The sequence below is a fragment of the Cyphomyrmex costatus genome, unplaced genomic scaffold (assembly GCF_001594065.2).
Source record: "Cyphomyrmex costatus isolate MS0001 unplaced genomic scaffold, Ccosl1.0 scaffold302, whole genome shotgun sequence".
In the NCBI taxonomy this organism is placed as follows: Eukaryota; Metazoa; Arthropoda; class Insecta; order Hymenoptera; family Formicidae; genus Cyphomyrmex; species Cyphomyrmex costatus.
In genome coordinates this window covers 181,297-197,311 of record NW_017277148.1, presented here as the reverse complement: position 1 = coordinate 197,311, position 16,015 = coordinate 181,297, and the positions used below count along the sequence as shown (strand labels likewise).

Here is a 16,015-nt window from a genome sequence, read left to right as displayed (position 1 = left end):
TATAAGTATTTATTCTAATTTTATGTACCGTAAGACGTACGATTATTAATAAATATCTATGATTTTTTGTAAATCTTATAATTAGTCAAAAACTGTCTGTAAAAATATTGTATAAAGGTACAAGCATTTAAAAGTTCTTCTCACGATTCTACTTAGAATTTAAGCATAAATCTTCAATACACTTATTGTACTATTAGATAAAATATGAGAATACAAAATATTTCTAGCTTACTCTTATTACATTGAGATAAAATTACTACAATACAATACAACTTTAATATATATATGGTACACCAATGTGCGTCCAACCAAATTCGCATGTTATAACAGGATAAAACGACATTTTTCTGTGTGTGGTCTCGTGAAAAGGAACATTTCAACGCTATGCAGCTGCGTGCATGGCACCGTGAAAGATTACGAGACAAAGGGAGACACCGTGTCGCGCGCCAGGTTAGATCAAGCCCGGTTGCAAAACGTGGTCGCGAACGACACGTGGGCGACGCTAGTCGAGAGTGCAACGTCGAGTGTTGCACAATCCCCAGGACGTTACGCGGATATTCAAATGGGAAGGCGAGACGATCTGGTAAGAGCCAAGTATAGAGATCTTAGGCCGGTGCGGAGAACACCGTTGACTGCGTAGTTATCTGTTCGTTTGTTGTCAGCGTACTCGGCGCGAATGCGTTAAGATCTTATACGCAGGCGGATTTGCATAGCCGCGTCAGGGTACGTGCACGCACAACGAGATCATTCACGTGTGTCTATCATTATGACGCGTTTAACGTAATGAGACGGCAGGAGAACGAGCTTGTCTTCTGTATATTAGATGCGATCGGTTTTCCATGAGTTATGCAAGTCCGTTTGAATAGGTCTTCAACATTAAACGGGGACTTGACGAATCAACGTCACGTTTAGATACTAAATGGATATAAATGGTCTTAGATCAATCGCACTTTGATCCGCGGATGTTCTGAATCGAGTCTCTCTCGTTAAAAATCCAATGCAATTACTTATCTCATTACTAATCGCGTATATGATTGAATTTGACGATAAGAGGTATTTCTTTCTTCATCTTTGCAGAAGTATACAGATCAAACTGAGTGTGACAAATAATAACAAACTCAAATTTTTACATATATTTATGTAATAAAAAGGAATAATAATTTGATAGATTTATGTAATGCACTGAGAGAAAAATGTACTAAATTTTAATAAATATTTGTTTGAATAATACTATACATATATAGCTATAATATATTTTAGCTATAAGTATATTTACTAAATATTGTAATATACAGCTGTAAGAAAAATGTTTACTAAAAAAAAAAAAAAAACGTGTGTAAACATATTATTTAATTAATACAAAAATCATTACAATATTTGATTTAACTATCATTTCTTTTCATTTAGTAAATATTTATTTACCGTAAATAAAAAGTTAATATACTGAAACAAATATTTGGTACATTTTTTTCTCAATGTCTGGAATAATCTTAACTTAATTATTTTTCAAATTTTGTAAAATATGCAACATGCATCGAATGTTAATTTCGAATTACTGTCATCACTGACTATACTGATTTTTAATGATTTTTAAAAGTATGTTTACAAAAAAAGCGCTAAAATAATAATCTGCTCATAAAAACAAGATGTTGCTCAAAGAACATTAAGGTTTTCCTTTAAACACAGGATAAAGTCCTACAATGAGAAGGAAAAGAAGACGCAAATGTAATGCTACTTTAATGCGTAAAAATCTAAGAAATGCTGTGACATTTGCGATACAAAAGCCTGGTGAAAACAGTTCTTGAAATCTCAAGCTTTTAAGAACTTTTCATATTTAAATTTATAAAAATTTTTGAAAAAATACTTTAAATGAAGAATTCTAAAGAAATTGTTCACCAAGAAGTAGTGGTCTAAAACAGAAAATAGTCTGAATACGTCAAGGAAGCTTAAAAACACGTGATATGTTATATAGCAACTTGAAATATACGTCACCAAATGCGTTGCGATGTTTACATTTTCGTCACGTCGCACCAATGCATTTCGTTGCTACACACGTGGGATTGTTTGTTCAAGTCGCAAGGAGTAATAGTAATTATTCGTTTCAACTTCCCTGGCGTAATATTCATCTATAAAGTGTAATATTCCTGAAAATACCAACGGAAACGTGCCGGACGTGGGCTACCCCTTTTCGAAAACGACACGTTTGTTTTGCGCCCTAAAATTCGCAAAAGAAACCCCTTCCCTCTGCTAATGGTAACAATAACCGTTTCCGTTCCATTTCTTTGCGAGACATACAAGTAAGCCATAAATATTTCTACATTTTAAGTAGAGTTAAGATTACATCGTATAATTTTTCGCAATAATTTCGCGTGACACAAGAACGTTGTATGAAACATATGCATTATCGCAAAAAAATAAATACGCGATAATTACATCTACAACAAAAAATCAATCATTATTTAAATTTCAGTGAAATATTCTATTCTATTATATATTCTTAATAAAACTGACAATTCAGAATTCATTCTTTAAAAACCTTCGAGCGAAGATTCTTGAGGGATAAAACAAAGAATCCTTGGAACAATATTCTTTTGCATGCGTCAAAAATACAAATACTCTTTTCCAGCAGAACGATACTTCATCTTTTTTTGTAATTATCTTAGTAATAACTGCGACAATCCTCGTTGATTGTTCAATTGAAAGTTGCACGATAATAGAGTTCTATCATAAATAGCAGAGTTGGCTGGTATATCGACATAGTAACACGATATTAATAATGAGTACTAAATTGCAATGTTACACGCGCGTAATCATATCTTTGCGATTACGTCGACAAGAAGAGAAAACAAAAACTAAATTAATCACTCACAGCACACATTCCGCAAAGCAGTTTGACGCCTTGCTCGAAACACTCTCTTTTTTTATTCTAATACTAATAAATAAAAAAATAAGTTTTTGATTCAAAACGCAAAACTTTCTTTTCTATCAATATTTCTAATATGTTCTCGCACATATATAGTATATTTAAACGCACATATTTAAAAGTAGAATAACCGTTTAATTAATGCATGAGGTTATCAGATTTATGGGTCAAATCTAAGCAGAATCGTAAGATTCGTAATTTTGTTTTCATAAAACTTATATAGAAACTTAGGACTACTATTCTAATTTTTTATGCACAAGACGTACGATTGTTAATAAATATCTACGATTTCTTGTAAATATTGAGGCTAGTAAGAAGCTGTCTGTAAATATATTGTATAAAGGTATAAGCACTTAAAAATTCTTGAGTCTTATACGAGAACATGTTACGAGCCTTACAATTCTGTTTAAAATTAAGGCATTACTATATACTGCCAAAAGATCGTAAGATTTAAAAAAGTTATCGTTGTCAGAGAAAATTATCTTCGTTCCGTGAACCGACCTATAGTGAAATCTCTGAATGTCATTGAACTGTGACGTTTGGATAACATTGTTTCCCCCATACAAAAGATCCATTCTCATTTTTGCCAGACTGCTCCTCTCGCGTAAACGTTTACGGTTCGACCGTCTTGACCATACCGAGTGACACTCATTTGCCTTCCTCTGCCGTGCCACAAGGCGGACACTGTTCATGAGAGAAAGAATGTCTGTAGTGTCCTGCGTGCGTTGCTATTTAATTACTATATCAAAACACGAACATGGAAACACGCGGGAGACATAAGTCATTCGGCCGAAAGAGATGAAAGACTGTAAATAATCGCTACCATAAATATCGTATTTTTTCAATTAAAATAACAATTGTAAGAATTCTCAAAAGCTCGAATAGAATGTTCAATCATACGATATATCGGCTAACTAAGGCCCGATTTTTCATTATCTGGTTAACTTGTGGTTAAGCTTAACCTGATGTTTCATCCAATGAGCTTTTGACATCACCATAGATGAAGCCCATTGGATAAAACATCAGGTTAAGCTTAACCACAAGTTAACCAGATAATGAAAAATCGGGCCTAAGAATAAAATCTTCGGATTTCATTAACTACGTATTTCCTTTTGAAGTAATGTAAAAAAAAAGATATTCGAAAGGAATAAGAGAAAAGTCTTTTCTGGATTCAAACTAGAAACTGGCTTTAAGTTAGAAACGTACTGCTCTTACGCAAGTAAGTTGTAACTTGTTGTACCTAGTTTCATCGACAAACATAATCTCAGCGAATCATGTTAATAACTTTTAATGCAAACACGTTTCAAGAAGGCAGTAAATTATATCTCACTTCGCAGAGTTAACTGCAAAACGTCAGCTTGACAAGTAAGTTTGGAGTATAGCAGTTCACCCTGAATAGCGACGGTAAAAATAACTTGCCACCGTATTATTATTGAACTAAATTAGATACTACAGAAATTATGCAACCGATCGATTGATCGCAAGTATGTTAATGTCAATGGCTATCAGTTTAAAGACTTGCTCAAAGTATATATTAAATATTGCAATTCGTAAACAGATTTATCTCTTTTTTTATTTTTTTCTTCACGGATTCTCAAAAGTATTTAAAGCAACAAAAAATTGACTTTGCATTCAACTCAATTATTATAACAACAAATTCTCAATTAAAAGAGAAAAATAAAAATAATTAAAAAATTTTTTAAATCAAACAATAGAATGAGAAGAAAAGAAATCACATATGAAAATAAAATAATATAAAAAGATTTATTTCTTATTTTCTTAAAGAAGACATAATCATAATTATATATTATCAGAAATCTATCTATCTATCTTCGATCTATCTGTCATAATTTAAAGAAAATATGATGACTGCTATGTTATCAGAAATCTATCTTCAATCCATCTATCGTGCAACAACTGCAAGAACATGTAATAAAACATGTCAATTTTTTCATTTCTAGATAAATTGCGGATACCTTTGTCCAGAAAATATCTCATGGATAAAGTTATCAAGAGGTGAAGAAATTGGACATAAGAGGAAAAACAGTAAATATAAGCAATGCTATAACTGGTAACACATTAATTAATTGTAAATAAAAATTGTATGTATAAACGGTAAAATTAGATATTATGGTCATAGGCTATCATTTTTTCAATAATTGCTACCAATAGAACATTTTTGTAATCATTCTAAAAATCATATTTTACCCGAGTTTATACTCTGACAAAGTAATCCTGCAAGCCACCATTTATGATAAAGCGAATGAATATAACAATAGCATTAGTCACAAAGAACATGCAGATAATAAGAATTGAGTCAGTAAATTAAAATATTTCTTTTGTAATGCTATAACACGTCTGATGCCAACAACGAAATGAAAAGATTAAAAGTGTCTTTAATGTTGCAGGACAAAGATTCTTAGCTAAGGATTATATCTGGTCTGAATAGAGATAATACAATAGATGTGTGTGTATAACAGAGATTGTTCAAACTAAAATCTATTGAAAATTGAATTGAGCGGGATAACGGAGCAAAAGTGGCATAAAATTGCGGGCGGCATTGATGCCGTTAAGGTTCAAGACCATCGAACGTTACCGTATCATCCCGGAGTACCAGCTGGCTTTGGCTATTTTAACTCGAAAATATAATCTCAGACGTAAATTATGACCGATGCGACCGATATATCCTGCGGCAAAGCACAGCAATCCAAATTCTGTGGATCAACCAAAATGTTTACAGACGAGGGCTTTAAACGTCTGACAGCAATATCGCATCCTGTGCATTCGCGGCCTCTCGTCAGCAGCCGAGTAAATCTTTCCAAGATGCTTCAAATATCAGTCAGTTCTTAGGTCAATCAAAGATACGACGTGCTCTGTAGATCTACCTGCCTGTTTAAAGCTGATCCAACCAAACAACGAATTCTCTCCCATCTGTCGAAACAAATTGTCAGTCTATTTTAATCTTCGTTTATAGCTTCCGAGTATCTAAATACACAGCGTGTTAAATGTTAATACGCAATCCAAATACACGAAGACACATTGCTCAATCAAGATCTTCGACAATACGAGGAATTTTTTACGTCTTATGTTTTATGCAAAAATCTAAAGTCCTTTCACACGGGATACGTGCGCTTCCTCAAGAATTTCATTAGGCTTGTATGTGGTATTAAGTCAAACTTATTCAGACACGACACGTAAAAGCAGCGTAACAAATTCTCTTCAACGTCTTCGTAAAATTTATCGATGTCGTCTTCTAATAGCCGACTGGCCTATTAAGAAAGAAGGATGTTCACTGCGTGGGAGCTAAAAGAATGATGTTCTCTCATCAAACACCTTCGTCCCAGATGGCGAACCAGCGGATGCTTTTATGCGGGAATGTGTATAGATAAGATTATTCTTTCTTTTCGATCAATGGATCTACTACGAATTCGTGCTCGTCTTTGGATGTCGGAGGTTAAATTGGAAGAACGGGAGATCTCAAGAACGAAGTTTGTACACAAACATGTTGGGAAGTACGTCGGTTGCATTCAAATGCTACGTCGAGATAGCACGATGACTTGGGCAAACTCGTTAATAAAGAATTTCCGTAGGTGCGTTTCATTCGTGCGTTACTCCGGACATTTACGGAGAGACGGTGCGTTAGCACGTTGCTGCATCATGCTAGCTAATATGGACTAACAATCAAGGTCTCGCTTGAACGGCACGCAACACTTTAGAGCGTAGTCCAAGAGAGCAACTAGTAATGGAACTCGGGGAAACGGTGCGAACAATTAAAGTATACCCCCAGGGAAAGATTGCAAAATTGATATTTTGCAAACGAACGATTGCAGAAGATAAAAACTTTGATAGCGTTTCGTGAAGATGTCAACAACATAATTTGTAAATAGATATTAGGTATAGACAATGTCAGCGATTCATAAGATATTAAATCAATTAATGATACACAATATTAAATTTTTAATAAAAATGTTCGAAAAAAATTCATCTACTTATCATAAAACTTTTAAATCCCACTAACTATTTCTTTCTCGAATCTTTATTTTCAGAACTAAATTATAAAATTTTTTTATAAGATCTGAAAATCACAGAACAGATTATTAAATTTACATTCCGTTTATGAAGATTTATGAAGATTTAATTATACACTAAGAAAAAAAAACGGTTGCAATTATCATAATTTAACTATAATTTCTAATCATTTCCGATGCTATTTTTTTGTAAAACTGAAATTATAATTAAGTACCTATTAATATTGATATTACAGCTATAATAGTTATATACAAATAGAGCTCGTAACTTATATAATTATTTTACCATGCAATTATAATCACAAAGACTTTTGTTACAATAAAAAAGAATACTAAGTTTTAATAAATATTTGTTTGAATAGTTCTAAGTAAATATTTTTATTTGATACAAAAACCGTTAGTTTGATTTAAGCATCATTTTTGTTATTAAGTGAATATTTATTTATTGTAAATAAATGTTTACTTATAGAACTATTCAAAGAATTAAGATTTAATCATTTTTTTCAGATTATCTTCGTAAGACTTTTAAATCAGTATATTATTTTTTTTAATCTTTACTTTTAAAACTAGATTGTCTTTAAAGTTTGAAAGACACAGAACTGATTATTAAATTTACATTCCGTCTCTATAAATATTCATACTACATTGAGAGAAAAGATTCAATGCATCGCATCTAGACCTCGTAAATTTGTTTCGTTCCGCGCGTACAAGCCGAACTCGTCGACGAGGAGCTCGAAAAGGTGTTTGAATGCGAATGCGGTAAAAAGATGCTTCATGAGGACGACATTGTGCTTAGTTGAACGCGTGATACCCGCGTCTGCTGACCCTGGCAGAAATACGAGTCTTCACAACGTACGCACTTTTAGTGGCGTTCGCCACTCGAACGCGGCCTGCACTTTTAGTTACATCAACGTTCCTCTCCACGTTTCTATCCCTTCTGCGAGCTGCATGTATTTGTATCGTACGAATGTCTATCCTACGCTCGTGTAGGCGCGATGTTTTGTGTCACGATGCCAACGTGGCCATGTGAAGAATATGTCTTATCAACGCGCGCGCGCACGCGATGTCACACGAGGCAGTCGCGATTATGCGTTGTATGCGTTTTAATGAACGAGCTTGCCGGCAAATTCGCGAAAACGTATCTACCTCATTACAACGATATCGCTTCTCAGAACGTTCGCTTGGGAACGGAGGAGGAGGATAGGATTTCGTAACAGCCGAAAAAGATACTTGAATTTCTCGGACACTCCTCGGAAGCCTTGTATCCATACGATATTACACTAAGAAGAATGTTTGATTAAATATGACATGCCGGAAAATTCTAATTACAATTCCGAAGAGAATCTCTTCTGATCAGCCAAAATTCTGATTATTTCAATTTCGATTATAACCGATTCAAACAAAAAACTTTAATTTGCTCATTTTCAGCCAGAATTCTAATTAGCTAACATTGAAAGAAAAGTATTTGATACTTGTACTATAATTGCACGGTAAAATAATTAGGAGTTTTATTTTTTATGATTATTACTGCTATAATGTTAATAACAATGCTACTACATGTATTGTTTTATCAACAAATATATACATAGCTGCATCGAAAATATAGTTAGCCTAAATGAATATAAATTACAGTAATTGCAACCATTTTTATGACAATAATAATTATAATTTATAGTTATTTTCGAAGTCAATTACATACATATATAACTTTTTTCTTACATTTAGTAAAGATTTTATAGAGAGACTGAAAAAAGCTTCATACGTGCGAATAAAAATGTATCTTTTTAGAAAAAAAAATATATCATTAATTGCAGGAAAGAGTAAGTTAATTATTAAAGACAATTATGTAAGTTATTAAAAATTTCTTATAGACTTTGTACCTTTCGTGCGAATAATTATTTTTGCATAAAGCATCACGCAAGTTGTGCGAAAGAAGGATGCACGGAAAACGCGGAGGCTGAGCTGGCAAAGCATGTGTAACGAGATGGACGTCTCTGTATAAAACACGGATGTTGGCATTATATGTGCAATTTTATATACACTTGCGTCTATGTACTTACACGTAATATAATGCACGGCACACATTCTATTATACGCATCAAGAATATCGAAAGCATCCAAGTTCCAAGACTTCTCAAGGCGGCTGAATATTGATACAACACCTTATCATAGCTTATTAGAGTTTTAACGATTCAACGTATTTTTGCACGGAAGAAAAAATCTTTGCCGACTAACCCTTTAAGATCTCATATTACATACATATATGATATATATATATATATATATATATATATATCAGACTAATAGCTTTAAAATAATCATATTTTTGATAAATATTTAACTACATACAAATTAAACAAAGATTTGTTTTAAAAAAAATTATTTGTTACATATTAATGTATATAAACAAACGTAATTTTTATTTTATATTTGTTCAAAAAAATAACTATATATTGATAAAGAAATTCTAAATTAAATTGATGCTTACATGTAGATGAAAGGAAAATTTTTAAATGTTTCATCATTTTTACCAGTATAAATATTGTTGTCAACAAATACCTAATTTTATTAATAATAAAATATTAATTAATATTATTTAGTAATATATTGTGAAACATAACATAATACCTTTTATTTTTACGCAATATTTCTTTTAACTAAGTTTCTTGCAAAATCACATAATAACTGATTTTATAATATACAATTAGATATTTTATTTTCTAGATCCGATATTAGATTTGCCATTATAATTCGCCTATTTTTATATTTTGATTTCATTTTTGTATTCGCGATAATATGTATATGTCTCATTTTTTAAAAACATTAGACTTAGGATTAATGCAGTAACATACTTAAGCTTATAAAAATAAACACACTATTATCTCTCAATTTATCAATAATTAAAATCTAATAAAATCTAAGCATCTCAGGCCGTCATTCCTGAAGTTAAACTCGAGAGAAGTATTCTTAATATAAATTACAGAATTCTCCTCTCACAATGAACGATACTGAGAATGCAGGAAAAGCTACAGATAAATAGAAAGTCTATATACGTACGAAGGAACAAACGCAGCTGCAAGGAACAAACGCGGCTCTATAAGGGTATAAGAAGGGCTCTATACTGTTTCATTTTAGAATCTTACAATTAATTAAATAAATCTTAATTATAAAATTATAAATTACCCAGGCAACAAGCTGATGTCATTTTGATGTCAAAATAACATCTTCCACATCATTTTCATATCAAATAATGTCATCTATCTGGATGAGATAGAAGTTGAAATGAAATATATATATATAAATATATATTTTCTCTCGAATAGAATTATGACAAAATCACTCATTACCAGACTCTGTTACAGGGCCTCTAATAAAGTGAATAGGCGAATAGAGAGAGACTTACCCTCGTTCGTGAGATTCTGCTCGATAGACTCGAACGTCGTAACCAGATCCGTCGTGGCGATGTGCAGACCGCCGATCTGCTTCTTCCTCGTTTTATTGACTATAGGATCGATCGTCGAATTCTTTCGTATCCGACCGAGACTCTCGATCTTGTCTACATTTCGCACGTCCGACCACAGGATTACTAGAAGTATCACGAGCAAAACGATGACGAGAATCGCGCCAATTGTGGCAACGCGATTTGAAATTCGCGACATCTCTGCGATTCCCATTGGTGCACGCGCATCTATTCGTCCGTTCTAAACGTGTTCAGCGTTTTCTCACGCTATTCGAAAGCGATCACTAGTGTACTCGGTATATATATATAAGAAGTATATATCACCGAGAAACCGATCTGGCATCGATCTCACCACGCGTCAATCGATCATCCCGAGCGCGTCATTGGACGACGATTATCGCGGATACTCCGAAGTATTCGAGAGCCAAGAGAGAGCCTCCGGTACCTTCGCGTATCCATAAAACCCTCCGCAACCGGCGGAGATCTCAAGGTCCCTCTGCCTCCTCTCGAATCTTGTTTTCCTCACGAACGACTCACCAGCAGAATGCAACGAGGATCGGCGCAACGTCCATTAAAGAACGCGCGGATCTCGTCCCGCGTCCTAGTCTTATCTCTCTCGAAGGACCTCGACCATACCGCTTCTACCTGCTTGTGCGTATCGTGTTGGTTACTCGGAGAGTGGTCGGCTGGAAGAATGGAAACGCATCGCGCCGATTGTATGCTTAGGAGCGCATATCATAGCTCAGCTTTCTAGTCCAGCATCCGACAAGGTCGTTCCTCCTGCTTTGTCTCGCGCTTCTTCTTCTTCTTCTTCTTCTTCTCCTCCTTCCCCTTCTGTCTTCGCCTTATAAATTTCCGACCTACTAAGGTCAAAGTACCACTGTTTAGTTTGAGCTAAAGGTCCAACAGATTGCCTCCTCGAGAATCTCGCGCTTCACACCACCGGAAGCTTACGTCTATCGCGCCAACTTCGTCGCACTCCTTCTCTCGACGATCCCCCGAGATGCATTTCTGAATTGAAGCGACGAAAGGATGCGTAATGGGGTCGATGATCGACGATGACGACAACGAGAACTGAGGCGATCGAAACCCTCGGTTTTCACGTGGGGTGCGAACTTTAGGAGCACGTGATTGGATTGGAGAGTTTATACGCGCTGATGTACGGTTCAATCTTCTCTTTCGAGCTGTGTGCTGAGCAACGCTTTCCTGAAACCAAACAAACGATTCTTCGTCAGCTAGAGATTAAATCGACGCCACAGCCTTGTCTCGTATTTATTTTCTGTCTTTCCTTCAGGGATAATGCTTCCTGTCAAGATTTCGGAGCTTAAATCTCCACCGCGACGTTTCGTCAAGGCTGAGGCGAGAGAAAATATAAATATAGCTTTTTACTCTCCGACTTTCTTAGCGAGACGATATTCTTAGAGGTTCGTCCAGGTTTCGGAAGGAGAAGCTTAAATCCACGCCGCGTCATCAAGGCCAGGAACGATTGAAATATAAAAGCTGCTCGGCAAGCGGCTGCCGACCTCGGAAATCTCTTAAGGTCTGGGTCAAACTATTCTCGTCGCATATCGCATGCACTGAGTTTGATCAATCGGTTGGACGATCGATGTCTCGAAATTTCACGCAATCCACCATCCCGCTCTCTCGCTTAGACGAGCATAGTATACAGTATTTCCACGACTTTCTCCATCGATCAAAGACATCTGATTGGCGATATTGAATACATTAACATTTAATATGTGTATTTAAGTACACGATAATATCTAACATAAGAGGATATTGTCGTGATATGTGTTTTCGCACAGTTATTACTTGTATCCATTTCTGTCAATGTAAATTAATTTTAATCTCGATTAAACATATTCTTCGTATCTTTCTTATTTTGAGAAAAAGATGAAAAGTAAGTTGAACTTACAATCAGATTAAAGAGAGGCAAACTACATTGATGAAAACGAACCTTAAAGGAATAAAAACATCTTGTGATGAATGTAAAAAAGTGTTTTTTTACATTCGCAAAATCCGCATTTACCTTGTCAATATAGCATTGGAAAAATCCATAAAATATATATAACGTATAAAGTCTGATTGAAATTAACTGAATGATGTTGATTCTTTCCAAAGTTTGATTCGCAAAAAATTTATATCTTATAAAAACTAGTAGCTCCTTAATATTTTTTAAGAAAAATATATATTCAAGTTCGTCAAGAAATTTCTCATTAAAGTTGCGAATAAGTCTTGCAAATTGACAATATATTTTTTTTTAAACATTCCCACACAGCACGAGATATCGTATAGATATTGTCCTTCGGACAAAACGTGTAGGTTATTTATTGATGCAATGATCAAGACAAAAGATCGTTTCCGTTGAACAAAGGAGAAGGGTACTTCGCGAAATAATTCCTGGCTTCGCTGCAATTAATGATTAACAACGTGGGTGAAAGAGTGGACCTAAATTACGTTATCGTCTCGTCGTGCCGAAACTCCATTTCAGAAACAAATACTTTGATTAAAAGATTGATGATGAGCGTCACGCCGCCGCCTTGTAATGCTGCGGAATATAAAATCAACATCGTACACTCCGTCGCGTTCCTTATCAAAGCTTCATCATATAATACTTGATTCATGCCACACAACCGCCGACAAAAATGAATCGGCATCGGAGGAACAAATTGCTCGTTTATTGACGCTATCTGTTCGGTAGATCTACATTGATAGCGCGTCGATGAATTTAATATTAAACACGGTAGTCGAGGGATTTTAATTTAACAACTATTATTGCCTCGGGGGAAAAAGTAATAAATTCACAAGAAAAAGGAACAAAATGTCACAAAGCATTACGCAGTAACTGCACAGAAAGAACGAAAGAGAATCCTTTGTCGGTATACCCAAGGAAATACGAACCGCGAAGCGAAGTATCGAATATTTTGGAGTGCTCAACTTCACAGTTTCTTCTATGATTTACGAGAATTCCTCGCGTTGAGCAAGAAAATATGCAAATATGGATCGTAAAATGAGATTTCGAGATATTTTGGAGTGTCCAACCTCACCGTTTTCTCCGTGATTTATAAGAATCTCTCACGTTGTGCAAGGAAATGCGCGAATGCGAGTCGTGAAGTAAGGTTTCAAGATATTTTGGAATGTCTAACTCCATAGTTTTCTCTATGATTTATAAGAATTCCTTGCACTGTGCAAGGAAATGTGCAGATAAATAAAAAAAAACCACGAAACGAAGTTTTAAGATATTTTGAAGAATCCCGCACCACAATAATCTGTATTATTTATAAAAATCGCGCGGTGTAACGAAATGTACGAATGTGGATCGCAAAGCGAAACTACGAATATGTATTTTGGAGTATTCGTTCTATAGTTTTCTCTATAATTTATGAAAGTCCTTTATGTAAGTAAACATTATAGGATTTATGAGCAGGCCCGGTTTAAAGACTTGAAGGACCCGGGGCTATTTAACTTAGGGGGCCCATCTTTTCAATCTTTTTAAAAAAGATGATTACATCTACACGTAAAACAGTATAATTAGAAGCAGTATAAAAAATTTCAATTTTTTGATTAAAATTAAAATTAAAATCATTCGAAATTATTTTTGATATCTTAAAAAAAATTAATTTTTATTCCCTTAATATATAGTAATCTTTATGATTCAATTTTAATGTTTATTGTTTCGGATTAAATATAGATTATTTAATCCAAAACAATAAACATTAAAATTGAATCATAAAGATTACTATAGATATATTAAGGGAATAAAAATTAATTTTTTTTAAGATATCAAAAATAATTTCGAATGATTTTAATTTTAATTTTAATCAAAAAATTGAAATTTTTTTCTTAATGTAACGGGGACCCCTATTTCCGTGGGGCCTGGGGCTACAGCCCCCCCCTGTTTATGAGCATCCCCTGCGTTTTGCAAGAAAGAACGTAAATGTCAATCGTGGAGCAATGAAAATTATTCCGAAATACTTTGGAAATTCCGAATCATTACCACTCTCCATGATCTATACGAAAAAGGCAGCTATTGTTAATGAACGATATCTTCACTCAGGAAAGTAATAATGGCAATCAGAAAATTGACTGTACCTAAGAGGATGAATTCCGCATTGGTTGTATCTTTTATTTTTCGGAGCAGTCAATTTGAGCGGCGATTGAGCGGGCTGCTGACGCATGAATTGGAACCCGACGATACCGATTTCCTCCGACCTGTCTGTCATCGGTACGTCGATCCGTATATCGGTGACTGTTAGCAGAGCTATCTCTAAGCCCATAAATCACATTGTATAACGTTCCTGCCGGCGGCTGCGTGAATCAGGCTTAACATCGGGCGCCCGCAGACAAGACCGGGCGCGGCGAGGGGAGGGCAAACTAGATGGAAACCGGTAGTGTGCATTTTCAACTTGTGCGCACACGCACACGTAGAAAAATGCGTGCACGTACACCGGCTGATTTTAAACCCGTGTTTAAATTTACACTGGCAGTACACATGTTACCACCTGCCTTGTCACGTATCGCTACGAGCGTTGACTCGAAATCTTGGTTTAATGCAAATAGCAGCCGCACGGCTTACCGATAACTCCACTTTCGAAGTAGACGTCCCGGTGTACTAGTAAGCCCCGAAGTAAGGAGGATCCCAGCGAGGAAGCGATCGCAGAGGACACCGCGGTTTTGAACGCCGCGATTTTCACGCGGGGAGTCGGTGAGAAATTCCACTTCTCCCCCGCTACGTCCTTTTAAAAATCGATCGATCCTAGATCCTCACAGGAAAGCAGATCCAGATATATTTCCGCGATCCGCGTCTCACGAGACGTAATCTTCTGAACAAGAGCGCGCTGATCAGACGAGCGTATGTGTCACTGGCGGGCGAGCGCGCGCGCATCGCGGTTCCTATAAGCCTAAAAATACGAATTTAAATATTGCGTAACGTGTCTCGCGCGGTGCCGGCGCTAAACTCATTTTCGCGGGAGGCGGATACACCTTGACGCGACACGAGACGCGCGAGATAATCGCGCCACGTGTTCCTCGGCAATGAGAATAATTGTGAATCGCGTGAGATATATACTTACCACCCGCAACAGATCGCAGACCGCTCCGGAACGCGAACTGAAGTATGCCGCTGGGATGCCGCGTGCGTGCGCGCGCCCGACTGGTGGAGCGAATCCGTTGGATCAGCGACAGACACAAATCGTCGGATTGATCGATCGATCGATCGTTCGGTTGGGGGCGATCCTCTCCGGCGGCGCGGTGCGAGACGATCCGGAGCGTTGTCGGTCGGCTCCACGCGACGCCGGGCGATCGGTTACGAGCGTGCGGAACGACGCGACCGATCTGAACCGCTCGAGCGCTCGCACTGACTGAACTGAACACCGAACCGAACTGAAGTGTGCGCGCCGGGCCGCCCGAGGCCTCGCGACCTCCGCCACCCCCTACCCCCGTCGCTTCTCTCCCGCGCCTTCCCGCCGTCGTCGACCGACGCACCGGCTACGGACAACGATCTCGCCGTCGTATAATTCACGTTGCTCACTTCTCCGCGGCTACCATCTTCCCGCAGAATACAATCTAGCGGGAACGCGCGTTATATATATATATATATATATA

General features: G+C 36.3%; 1 protein-coding gene across 1 annotated transcript in view; it reads right to left on the bottom strand.

Moving 5' to 3' along the window:
• LOC108775617 (ADAM metallopeptidase with thrombospondin type 1 motif A) overlaps positions 1 to 10,610 on the bottom strand; it is a 51,151-nt gene extending 40,541 nt beyond the window's left edge. Inside the window, exon 1 of the mRNA XM_018542033.1 lies at positions 10,355 to 10,610. Within this exon, the coding sequence (XP_018397535.1) occupies positions 10,355 to 10,610 (256 nt within the window). The remainder of the gene's footprint in view (positions 1 to 10,354) is intronic.
• Between the last annotated feature and the right edge of the window lie 5,405 nt (positions 10,611 to 16,015).